Source organism: Plutella xylostella, chromosome 10, assembly GCF_932276165.1.
Source record: "Plutella xylostella chromosome 10, ilPluXylo3.1, whole genome shotgun sequence".
Classification (NCBI taxonomy): Eukaryota; Metazoa; Arthropoda; class Insecta; order Lepidoptera; family Plutellidae; genus Plutella; species Plutella xylostella.
The window spans coordinates 10,229,662-10,242,692 of record NC_063990.1 but is presented as its reverse complement, the minus strand read 5'-3'; the positions used below and the strand labels follow the sequence as shown (position 1 = coordinate 10,242,692).

At 36.7% G+C, this 13,031-nt stretch overlaps 1 protein-coding gene across 1 annotated transcript in view; it reads left to right on the top strand.

The window, feature by feature from the left end:
* The window catches only part of LOC105380417 (laccase), a 22,227-nt gene extending 9,196 nt beyond the window's left edge, over positions 1 to 13,031 (top strand). Inside the window, exon 5 of the mRNA XM_011549969.3 lies at positions 12,494 to 13,031. Coding sequence (XP_011548271.3) covers positions 12,494 to 12,864 — 371 coding nt within the window. The 3' untranslated portion in view covers positions 12,865 to 13,031. The remainder of the gene's footprint in view (positions 1 to 12,493) is intronic.

Below are 13,031 nucleotides of genomic sequence, written 5' to 3'. Positions count from 1 at the left end.
TAACATTAAATGCAGACAAAACAAAATTTTTAACATTTTCCATTCGCTCGAACACTCAACCAGATATGACATACTCCCTTACAGCTCACCGCTGTCAATCTTACAATTTGTCTGTAAATTGTAACTGCACATCATTACAGAGAACTTCATCTATCAAATATTTGGGCATAGTCATAGATCAACATCTTAACTTCAAACCACACATTAATTTATTATCCAGTAGAGTCCGTAAACTTATTTTTATTTTTAAAAACCTGAGAAATATTGCAGATCCTCATATTTTAAAAAGATTGTATTATTCCCTATGCCAATCACTTCTCACTTACTGCATAACATCTTGGGGTGGAGCACCGAAAACTAATCTCCTACCACTTGAAATTGCACAAAGAGCTGTCCTTAAGGTATGCACTTTTAAAAACTTTTTCTATTCCACGCAGCTACTTTACGAACACTGCCAAGTTCTTTCAGTTCGAAAACTTTTTATTCTTAATTTAATTTTAAAGCAACGCTCTTTAACGCCCTTTATTAAAAAACTCAACTCCAAAAGAAGAAATTACCAGGTATGTCAGCCCGATCACTCTAATACTTCTTTCGCTCATAGGTTTTTTCCTTTTCTTGGCCCCTATATTTACAATAAAATCAATAAAATTATTTCTATCCATAGTCTTCTTAAATCTAGCGCAAAAAAAACTATTGTAAATTATCTTTTAGACCTAACATATTCCCATACTGAATTAATACTAGAAGTCCAGCAGTGAGTAAGGTATTTTTATTATATTTATTTGTTATGCATTTTTATTTGTAAAGTACTTATTTAAGTAAGTAAATCATGCTTTTCTAAGTTATTTCTTGCCACTTGCATATTTCCAAATATTAATGTTTATAATTGTGTTAACAATATTACTTAAATTTAATATCCCCTGTTTTACCTCATGTTTTACAGTAATTTTAGCATAGTTTGCATGTTAGTATAGTAATATTAAGAATATAACATACCTAGTACCAATGCTTGTAATTACCAATCAGTGCCCTAATTGGAAGAGTCTGTCCTCTGAAATACAGAATTATATTCTAGTTCAGATGGCAATACTCAACACATCTGTACTTTGTAATTGGTTTAATAAATAAAATTATTATTATTATTATTAAATTATTATTTGTATCTGCAAAATAATTATCTAATACAGAACGGTTCCTAAATTATATTACTTAAAAGTTAATCTTGTAGCCATATTTTATTTATTTATTTATTTTATTTTATTTTTTAGGAAAACTTAACTTAATAATAATCAAAAAAAAGAAACTAAAGATAACTTAGGTTTAACAAGTTTCCACCTTTAGGTAAAACATTATTAACATATTTTACGTACGTGACGGTAATTTAACAAATTAGTTACTTATAGAATACTTATTAAAAAAAAAAAAATGTTATAATTGAGAAACTTTAAACTAAAACTTAAACTAATACAGCAGGGGTTTGAGAAACAAAATAGCCACGAGCCAACCGGTTGCATATTGAATGTAAACTGTTGGTGAAAACACACAACATATCATTAACTACCTACCTGTGGTACACGCCAGAAAAAGGACCAATTTATCTTACCATTTCTAAGGATTGTATGGCAATCAACTACATTTATTTAAAAAAATGCAATTAGCATCTATTTAAAAATGCGAGACAAATTTATCTACCAACTTATTAAGTATTATTTTCTCATAAAAATAAATGGAAATGCATCTCGTAACATAACGTCAGTTCTAATTACGTAGTTAGTATACTCGTATAACCGGTTACGTAGTTGTGCCAGTTAACTATTAGGCCGACGGTCGGCTAAGAAATAGTGAAGTACCTACTTAAGTAGTTAGTACTATAGTAAAACCCACGTAAAACCTCTTTTATTCAATTATTTATTAAGTAAATTATTGCATAATAACTTTGAATGAACACCATTCTTCAAACTGAATTTGGAATGAATAATGGATGTAAACCAACTATACTATAGTATACATATACTATATACTATAGTATACTATAACGTGACTGAATAGTACCCTCTGCAGTGAGCAAAATAAATAGGCAAGGTATATCCCGAATGGCTACTCAATCGTATCTCAAGAACCTACACTATGCATTCAAAGTGTCAATGATAGTCGCACTCAGACTGTCTACCGTCGTCGTAGTCTATTGTGCTAATCTTGGACCAGAGTCTTGGACCAATTTAGGAACTGGAACTGTCAAGGCTAGACCAGACTGTAAGTAGAAATGTAATCACTTAGGTTACTTTGCTTTAAATATTTCGATTTAAAGTATTGGTAGTAGTAAGTATAGTAAATAAGTTACTGGATTTTTATTTATTTAACATACATAGGTACTTAACAAAAGAAATAATGTTATTTGGATTTAAGCGAGACACAATGACGCTATCAAAAGTCTAACTTACTTCGTCAATAAAACTACACAGCATACGCTACTGAAACTGAAAAGGCAATGTAAAAAACTTATTTCACCCCCCTCCCGCGGGGGTGAAGTGCCGCCTTCCCCCCCTCTGCCATGAATCATTCAACGGCTCAACGTCTGCTCTGATTTATTTAGGAGACACAGATGCGGGACGCTCCTTCGAATTACACTCTATTGCAATCTTTGCTGCTCTGCTACGTGGAATGAAAAAGTTGTCTTTTGTTTTATTGTAAGTTGTAAGTTAGAGTCCCAACTTAGTGTAACAATATACGAACGTTCGTATTAAAATATTGTTAAGTCCAATCCAATATAGCAACAGAAACAAATGCCAACACCAAAAAGTTAAAAGGAAAATCTTTTTAATTTCTTTCTTCTTCATTCGTTTAGGGCTACCATTTATTTCGCATCTTTTACCCGTCGCAAAGTTAGCGCTGTTGGACCTTATCGACACGAAAGCCATATAGTTTTTAATATATAAAAAGACTTAAAAGGTAAAGCTTTTTATTTGTTGTATGTAAAACCATTGTGAGTTGTAGTGTAATTTTGCACTACGTATATTATTAATTGTCGGCCGAATGGCGTAGTGGTTAGTGACCCTGATTACTGAGCCGATGGTCCCGGGTTCGATTCCCGGCTGGGGCAGATATATGTTTAAACACAGATATTTGTTCTCGGGTCTTGGATGTGCTCGTAAAATGGCAATAGGCTCGCCCCCTATTACATTGGGACTAACATAACACTCTGGCGAAAAGTGGGTGCAGCAATGCACCTCTGCCTACCCAGCAAGGGAGTACATTAGTATAAGGCGTGAGGGCGTGTAAAAAAAATTAAATTATTATACATACGGTTTATACAATACAGCAGGGCGATCACGAAAAATATAGAATCGAATGCGAGTGCGACTAGTGTCAACTTGACAGCACTTTCGAACACTTTTTACCTATAAAATTGACAGTTGTCGCACTCGCATTCAATTCTATACGTTAGCTCTGCAGTAGAGCGATCCGGAAAAAACGCAGCACATTCTATTCGATAGTCTATTCGAAAGTGCTGTCAACCTGTCAACAACAAAATGGCGGTGTATAGATTTGCGAAAGTTTGACAGCTATCATTCCATAGGTCATTGTCAGAATAATATTATGTACTCTGTGGTCATTCTTTTCGAAACTCATTCGAAAGGTAAAAAGTGTTCGAAAGTGCTGTCAAGTTGACAATAGCCGCACTCGCATTCGATTCTATTCGTTAGCTCAGAACTGAAATCTAATTCAAATAGAATAGACCGAGCCGCGAGCATAGGATTCGATACTATTTTCGAATCTACACGAAGGGTCACTTTTACCAAACGCTAAACGTATTGAAATCAAATTTTAAATACATTTTGTACTAACTGACAGACGTATGACAGGCTACTATAATACGTTTAGCGTTTGGTGAAATTCCACCTAACATATGGAAAAAACAAATGTCACTTTTGGAACTAACTTTGCCTTACATTTTGACAGTGACAGTTGACGATACGCAACGTTAACGGAGGATCGAAACTTGTGCTCACGACTCTGTAGAATTATAATAGAGCTTCCACTATGTTATTGTATTTTTGATGTTTCCTTATGTCTGGTAAGTAAAGTTGGTTTTCCTTTGCAGTCGCAAAAATATGTATGGTATTTCGAATGTCTAAAAACCAATAATTATAATGGACCGAGTATAAGTGACTTCAAAACTCCTGACTGACACATAATTGGACCATCTTCGTTATTGTACAAGCATAGTTAATAACTAAAACGCGTAAAAGCTTGTCATATTATATCCGTAACTAGTAAACCATGTTTGCACAAAACAGATTGTTGTGTCTCGGAGCTCGCAACATACAGAGAGTAATCGGAGCCATTCCACAACGATTCGTTTTAAAATGGAATTCTTACGTGGAAGAAATTTCTATAAAATGTTCACTTTAACGCGATGAATACCCTTTATGGCAGAGATAGCCTTTGTGTGTTTAGCCGGTATTGTGTTATACTGTATCCGTGTGGTGTGAGAACCGTGATATGGATGTATATAGCAGTCATGTGTTTTATGTTTATGAATATTTTATATACTTAAGCCCCGATCGACGAACGAACGGTATAATTTTGAGGTGTTTGTGTTGAGGCCGATATATATGTACAGATTGATTTAATAATTATAAATATTATGATGTACTTTTACTTACCTAAACCTGCACCAATATTCAGTAGTCCGGGTAAGTTATCTTTAACTCTTCAAGGATATTCACAATGTTTCATGTTTCAGTTATTATATACAGTTACAAAGAATATGTTTCAGTCTCAGTTAGGGGTCGAATAGAATATCTCGTCGCAGTCGTAGAACAGTGACGGATCTGATTTTTCGATTTTCGGATTATTGCAGATTCTTCCTTAAAATTTCATTATTTACCTATACAACAAAAGTTTTTTTTAAAAATCTTTTATAATAAGCGAAATACAGAGTCGAACACTGACGGTTTTGATTTTTTCGCGTAGAACATGGGCGCTTGTGCCGTCGCGTCGATGTTCCGTGGTGACCCTCGCCCCCCGCGACCCGCTCCCGCGCGACGGTTTGTTTGTTCTGTCAGTGTTCTCTGTAGGAGCACATGGAACACGTAATGAGTACTTAAAATGTTTTTTTGCTATAATTATTATTTAAAAAGTTCTGTTTTCCAAGTAAATATTTTTTTAATACTTCTCCCATAGAACAAAGACGGTCTCTTAAATCCGTCGTTATTCTTGGAACTTTGTTCTAAAAAAATAAAAGCCCTAGTTTTCGCTAAAATCATTGAGAAGTTAGTTATAATTAGGTTCAGTGTATTAAAAAAACAATATTGTTTGTATGTTAAATTTAGTGACGGTATTTCAAATGCGACTATGTTCTTTGTCCTAACTATTGGTGTTTTGTATATACCGTCATTGTTCTATGGATAACTGGTAGACGTGTGTAGATAACCGTCGTTATTCTTTGGAATTATTTTAGGAAACGTCGTTGTTCTTTCATAATATTAGGTATTTTCAATGGAAAATAAATAAATTTATGATTTTTCAGTATATTTTTGCTAATTTATTATGTTTTTAAAACTATGTGCTAAAAAATAATGTAAAATTATGTACTTAAGTACTATTTTTGTTCATCAACTCTACTGCCAGAGGCAGGTGACGATGGGAGCACGGTACCATGCGGGTAGGTTTGGAATTATGTTTTTCCAGCCATTTGCATGAGTTACCAAACATACAAATCAAGTCAGCCGCAGAATCCACATCAAACATTAAATTTCTGTATTAACAGCTACCGTTACATCAACTGCAAAGGGAAAGTCCTAGCATCAACCGAATGCTGGTGATTGTCAAACAGCTGAGGATAATGACCATCGCGAAGCAGTTTGAGAGGATCCTTACATGGCTACGGATAAGATGACAGCAATTTCCTTCATTGACTGACCACAATCAGTAAATTCTCTAGTTCTAGGGGTGAATGGCATCGCGAGGGTGTCAACGTGATCGGACAGCAGTGAATTTACTGTTTGCGGGCAGTAAATAATTAAGGAAATTGGTATCATCTTATCCGTAGCTATGTAAGGATCATCTTGAACTGCTTGGGGATGATAATTTTCCTCAGCTGTTTCACAATCACCAGCATTCGATTGATACTGGGGCTTTTCCTCTTAAAAATAGGTAAGCCCACTTTATTCACGTATTAATTTCAGTAAAAATTCCCCGTAAATTCTGTTATTCTCACATTATACTTACTTCTCCATAAAAAGGGGGAGAAATCCGACCTCGGAAACTATAGACCCGTTAGCTTGACAACACACATGTATAAATAATTCACAATCGCATCCGTTCTCTGCTGAACTAACATCAACCACCAGAACAAGCCGGTTTCCGACCTAGTTATTCTACCGCGAACCCTCTATACACGCTCAATCAGATTACTGAAAAGTTCATAGAGCTTAACACACCACTTTACCATGTATTTATTGACTATACAAAAGGTTTCGACAGTATCTACCATCAAGCAATACTTTCCGCCCTTAACACCACAAAATTCATCCAACCTACATCGAACTCGTTGGTACTATCTACATAAACAGCTCAGCCAACGTGAAATTGGAAAAACCTGGTACTGGTCCAACGTTTCCGATTGAAAAGGGTGTCATACAAGGCGACCCTCACTGTACACGCTTTACAATTTTCCCTCAAAGAGGTCTTCAAGAAGTTGACACAGTCCTGGGAGGACAAGGACATCAATTTCGGAAGTAAAAAATAGTCAAACCTCGGTTTTGCGGACGATATTGCCCTATTCTCCCACTCCAGCTCAGAGCTCCGACAAATGTAGCGAGAGCTATCCACGGCAAGCCTTGAAGTTGGACTAAAGGTGAACCGTTCGAAGACAACAGACATGACCAACAGCACGAAACGTAGGGTTGAGGTAGATAGGCAGGAAATACAATATGTCAATGAGTAATTTATTTGGGCGAGATAGCGTCCTTCGTCGTGGGTGCTAAGACCGCCAAACTGAAGTGAGACTGGGCGGCGCACGTCTGTCGTATGCAGTCGGATAGGTAAGGTAAAAATGCTACCAAATGGGTAGCCGATAATGGCCGCCGGCACAGGGGCAGACCCAGAAGAAGATAACGGGATGACCTAGACGTGTTTAGTAGGAACTGGAATGAGGAGGCCATGAACAGGGATAGCTGGAAGACCCAGGAAGAGACCTTTGCCCAGCAAAGGGTCATAAATGTCACAATTGAGTTGGGAAACTCCGTCACATATTCTCCTGGGCCATCTCTGATCAGAGAAGAAGACTTTTATCATTATAGCCTGAAGACAAAAGTCTTCTTCAACCAGTGCATCTTGCTAGTGATGACGTATGGGGCAGATAGGTGGGCAGGTTGGTGGTTGGGTTGGGGTTTCTCTGATGGATCGTATCAGAAATGATTGTATCCGTCAGAGGACTAAGGTCATATAGGTCACATAGCTGTCAAAATGTGCAAGCTGAAGTGGCAGTGGGCTGGCTATATGTGCCGAAGAACCGATAACCGTTGGGGTCGACGAATTCTCGAGTCACAAATAAGGACAACCGTAGGCTGGTAGCCAGTAGTGGCTGGATGAGGAAGCCCGAGGACCGAGTGTTGTGGAGCTCCTTGGGAGAGGCCTATGTTTAGCATTGGATGATTATTGACTGATGCTTGGACACAATGGGGTCTTCAAAAAACATTTTATAAAATAATTGTATTTTGTAAAAAAAATTAGGACCTAAACAAAAAATAATATAGCGCAATCAGCATCCTCCTAAATAGGTTATTTAAAGATCCGTCTTCGAATTTTTCCATATATTCCCTAAAACAACGACGAAAAGTATAATACGCCATTAGATACGCAATAAAAGTCCGTAAAAAAACGACGTATCATATAATGCGACATCATAGAACAACGCGGACTCGGGTGTACCCTCGGGAAGCGCCATAGCGATCTTTCTTGATACAAAAAAGTCTGCCAATTTTTGCGGGGGGAAATTTTACCGTTTACCATGATTATGTCTCATGGGACATATCATTATGAGTTTTAATTCCCAGCAATAAGGGTTACGTGAAGTGACATTTAATAATGAACACAGTGTCTTCATTTTTCTTGCCAAAGGATGTAACAATTATCGATAAGTGTTATCGATGAATTCGAGAACATGGGTTAGAAATACTAATTTCAAATTAATTAGGTATAGTTAAATTTAATTAGAAATGATTAATAAACGAAGTCACCCGCTTTTCGCTGTACATTTATACTCACGTGATAGGTCGCGAGCCGTATCGCCGTTTTTGAATGAGTACAATGCACTGAAGTTGTCGAGTAAGTGGGCAACCCGACGGTCAGATGCTTTCAAGCCGCCCCTTCGGGCGGCCTCTGACTAGGCTTAACGACTGCTGCCGAAGCAGCAACCGGGACCCACGGCTTAAAGTCCCGTCCGAAGCACGGAAGCGTCCAGAAAAGAACCATTTGAATGGGTAACTCATGCTGTACCTAACAATGGCTGACCGTGTCAGTTGTTGCTTAACCTCAGTGATCAGTTACGATTACTGAAGCCAATTCGACTACGGACGCTCATTGACATATATATTACTGCGTAAGGACAGGCCAAACCACTCAAGAAAATGGCACCCGCGCGTTGGCCCTAAAATAGTCATTTTAGGGCCAACGGTCCTCAGTCGACAGTTGTCTGTGACGGAGAGAAGAGTCTTTGTTTCTTGTGATAAATATGCCTATTTTGTTGTGAAAGGCTACAAAAACTATGATACGAAGGTCAAAAAGGAATATGGAATATCGTATCATCCTTAATTAATAAATAAACACATTTTAAAGCGATAATTATTTTACTACCAAAGTCTACAATGGCCGCACGATGTAACCTTGTACGGACGTCCGCATGCAACTCACTCATATTATTATGTACCTACTGTCCGGTGACGGTAAACTATGAACGCACGTACAAGGTTGCGTCGTCAGGATAAGTAGCTCGGCTCTGACATAGTTCCAACAAATTATGACAGATGGCAGTTATTTTGCTTGTATGAAGAGGGTTTGAGCAAAATGTTCTGAAGGGCATATCCTTCCTTTTGAAATCATTGCGGACGCTTCCCAACTATGACCTTTTTTGTCGATTAATACATATCTACATACCGGTACATCACTATTGCATTTTTTTGACATTGGTTGCTAGGAAACAGCTAATAACAATAAACCATGAGCAAATCTGTGATCAAATCCGGAATCCGGATATTCTATGAATTGAAGCTGTCATTTTAGTTTGTAAACAAATCATTTTCTATGAAACGAACGCTTTGCCAACTAGATTGAGTCTAGTGAAAATTGAGACTGCAACTAGTTTTTATAAATCGGTGGGCCTTTCTGGCCTACCACCCCGCCAGAGGGGAACGTCTGCCTATTTCGTCTCCAGACCATTCATACTCAATGTGCGACATAGTAGGATACATAGAACAATGACCTATCTGATTTTTCAGGAAACCTAGACTTATTACAGGCTAATTATACAGGCTATATTGCAAAAGTCCATTCGTATAATAATGTGGCCAAATTTCAAATGAATTGCTTCAGCCGTTTTCATTTTATCGAACAAAACGTTGTTTAAAAACTTTAACTGGCTCTCCTGTAAAGTTGCTGTTTTGCAGATCCGTCATTGTTCTACGACTGCGACGATCTGTAGACACATATCCTACAGTCTCTACAGGGTGTTGCAAAAAGGGTATACTAAGCCGAAACCTACATGTGCAGCATGGTATATCTAAGCTTGAAACTGAAATCGGAATTTGAAAATTCGCGAAAAAAAAATTTCATTTTCCATAGAAACTTTGTTGGTCCCGTGACTTTTTACTATGGGAAAATAATTTTTTTTCGCGAATTTCCAAATTCTGATTTCAGATTCGGGCTTAGATATACCATGCTGTACATGTAGGTTTCGGCTTAGTATACAAATTTTGCAACACCCTGTATAAAATATATGAAATTAACATAAATAGAACCTAGCACGATCATTTTGATTATTGTAGATATGCATCGGGAAACATTATTATAACAAGAGACAGCTTAATTAGTGAAAGGTAGTTTTGTGAAAATGTATGTTATTTACTTTGGTTATTTTGGTGTGTAGGTATTTAATTATAATTTTGTGTTGTCATCCTATGTAATAGCTGCCGGAAACTGCAACACTTCAACCGTACTACTTTTTAAATTTAAATACTTTTTAACGATGGCCAGATACGGTAACCCAAATCCACTATAAACTATGAGTAACTGCAGATATAATCTGACTTTCTGTTAATATTGAGGTAGAGCGTAACTGACTTTTAAAAAAACGATTGAATTTACTGCTAAAACCATTTTTTGAATATAAAACGTACGTATCTATATAATAGAAGCACTAGTATCAATAAAAAAAAAGGTTTAGGTTCTTAGGTTTAAGGCCCACAGGATGTATGTACATACGTACTTAAGTACTTATACATTAAATCTTATAAAGAATCCACACTTTTATGAATATTGAGTAAATTGAATAGAAATAATGTATACGTATGTATTAAGTGGCTACTTGTTCAGTGAGGCTCTGAGGCTAGATTGAGCGGCGCTTATGAGTTTTCTAGAGAAATTGTATTTTTCTGTTCTTGTCTCAAGCAACTAGACAATGCGCCAAAGAAACAAGAGCGTCGTTAATTTATTCTCGACAAAAGTTAAAACATGAAAATTACGACATTAAACTTTTGCCTTACTTTAGAATTAAACATGTTTTCATTATAAAGAGAGCTGTATGCCAGAGAGACCCATTTATTATTCTCTGTTTGTTGAATTTCTTATAAGACCATCTCTATCTACCTCTATTAGGTAGCTGCCCTTGTTTGTCTTACGGTCTTATTCATAAAAAGTTACGGGAGACCTATAGGCCTGCTATAAGCAAATGTCAAAAAAACTTTATTCATAAACTATCAATAGCGCTAAAGAACTCTCCAACTGATTCGTAAAACCTTGATATGCTAAAGTTGGCTGGACCCTACTATACACCTTCCGTAAACCTCCTATTGTACAAAAACATGGCGGCTGCGGTCAACAGCTGTTCTGCTTTATTGACGATTTGACATTTGTTGTTAGTTAATATTTGCTGAAAATAAGTTGCCATGGTAACGTAAAAATTTAATTTTTTTTTGTGGGTTTTGGCTTGGCCACTGCGCCTTTAAACCAACGTAAACTTTTTTAAGTGCCGCGCCGTGGCTAACATAGATAATAGAGATAGATAAATGAATGAAAGTTTTCGCTATTTTTAGGGTTCCGTAGCCAAAATGGCAAAAACGGAACCCTTATAGTTTCGTCATGTCCGTCTGTCCGTCTGTCCGTCTGTCACAGCCGATTTACTCGGAAACTATAAGTACTACAGTGATGAAATTTGATGGGAATATGTGTTGTATGAACCGCTACAAAAATATGACACTAAATAGTAAAAAAAAGAATTGGGGGTGGGGCATACATGTAACTGAGGGATGAATTTTTTTTTTTCGATGTACATACCCGTGTGGGGTATCAATGGAAAGGTCTTTTAAAATGATATAAAGTTTTCTAAAAAACATTTTTCTTAAAGTGAACGGTTTTTGAGATATCAGCTCTCAAAGTCGTAAAAAGTATGTCCCCCCCCCTCTATTTTTATAACTACGGGGTATAAAATTCTAAAAAAAATAGAGGTGATGCATGCTAATTAACTCTTTCAACGATTTTTGGTTTGATCAAAGTATCTCTTATAGTTTTTGAGATAGGTTGATTTAACTGTAATTTTGGTTAATATTTGCTGCTACGGAACCCTTTGTGCGCGAGCCCGACTCGCACTTGGCCGGTTTTGTTTATGGTTTCGTCAGACCGGCAACTTAATAGGGTAAATGTCAAAATGTTTGGTCTGTGAAATCTATTAGCATCACTATAGTTATTGAAGGTTTACGGAACGATTATGAATAGAGATTTTTATGAAACCTCAAATAGGCTTAAAGTGTTCCGTAGCTATTGAGCTCAGTAAACCTACTTTAAGGTTTTTTTATGAATAAGACCGTTAGTATTTAATATGACTGCTAGCTTAGTATGTTTTTGCTATTTTATTTAGAATAATAACGAAACAATAAAAAAAATAATTTTACCGGAATAAATAATAAAATTTGACGATACTCGTAATTATTTTGCGTCGAGCGTTCTTTACGAATCTCTACAAAACTCTATCCTCAGTAATTCTGATCCAAGGGGGTTATTCTATATGATGGAAAACGAGGTTTCACAGCGCAGTAGCGAGAGCCATGACTTATATTTATCTCTTTATATTTAACGTGTCGATTGCACGACAACTCCCGTTAGTTCGTTTTTCGTCAGTAAAAGTAACCCATATCCATAAATAAATAAATAAAACCCTCGACACTGCCGTCGCCTGAAAATACATTATATGAATAACCGATTTTGTTCTTTCCAGGTGGCGAATCAGACCACATATTCCACCTCCACGGCAACAGCTTCGGAGTCGTCGGCATCAGCATATCCAACCACAGTCTGACCAAAGAGACTGTGCAAGACATGAACGAGAAAGGGACATTGTTTCCATACGTTAACGTCCAAAATCCCGTAGTGAAAGACACAATAGTTATACCCAAGTTTGGGGCCGTTGCTTTGAGGTTTAAGGCTGATAATCCAGGGTATTGGATGATGAGGGATGAGAAAGCTCCTCATTGGACGAGAGGACTCGATTTTGTCCTGAAAGTTGGTGAAGAAAGCGATTTTGTCCAAGCGCCGGCAGACTTTCCGAAGTGCGGGTCGTATGTGGGACCCGAGTATTTCCTGATATGATTTTGTCATGAAAGAATTACTAATTTATTCGCTCATCGTTCTAGTGATATTCAATTTAATGTTGTAAGTGTAAAGTGAGACGTAAACGTCTGATAATGTGTAACATATCAATACCAATGATAAGATTTTTACTGATATTTTAATGAATTAAATATTTTATACTTATA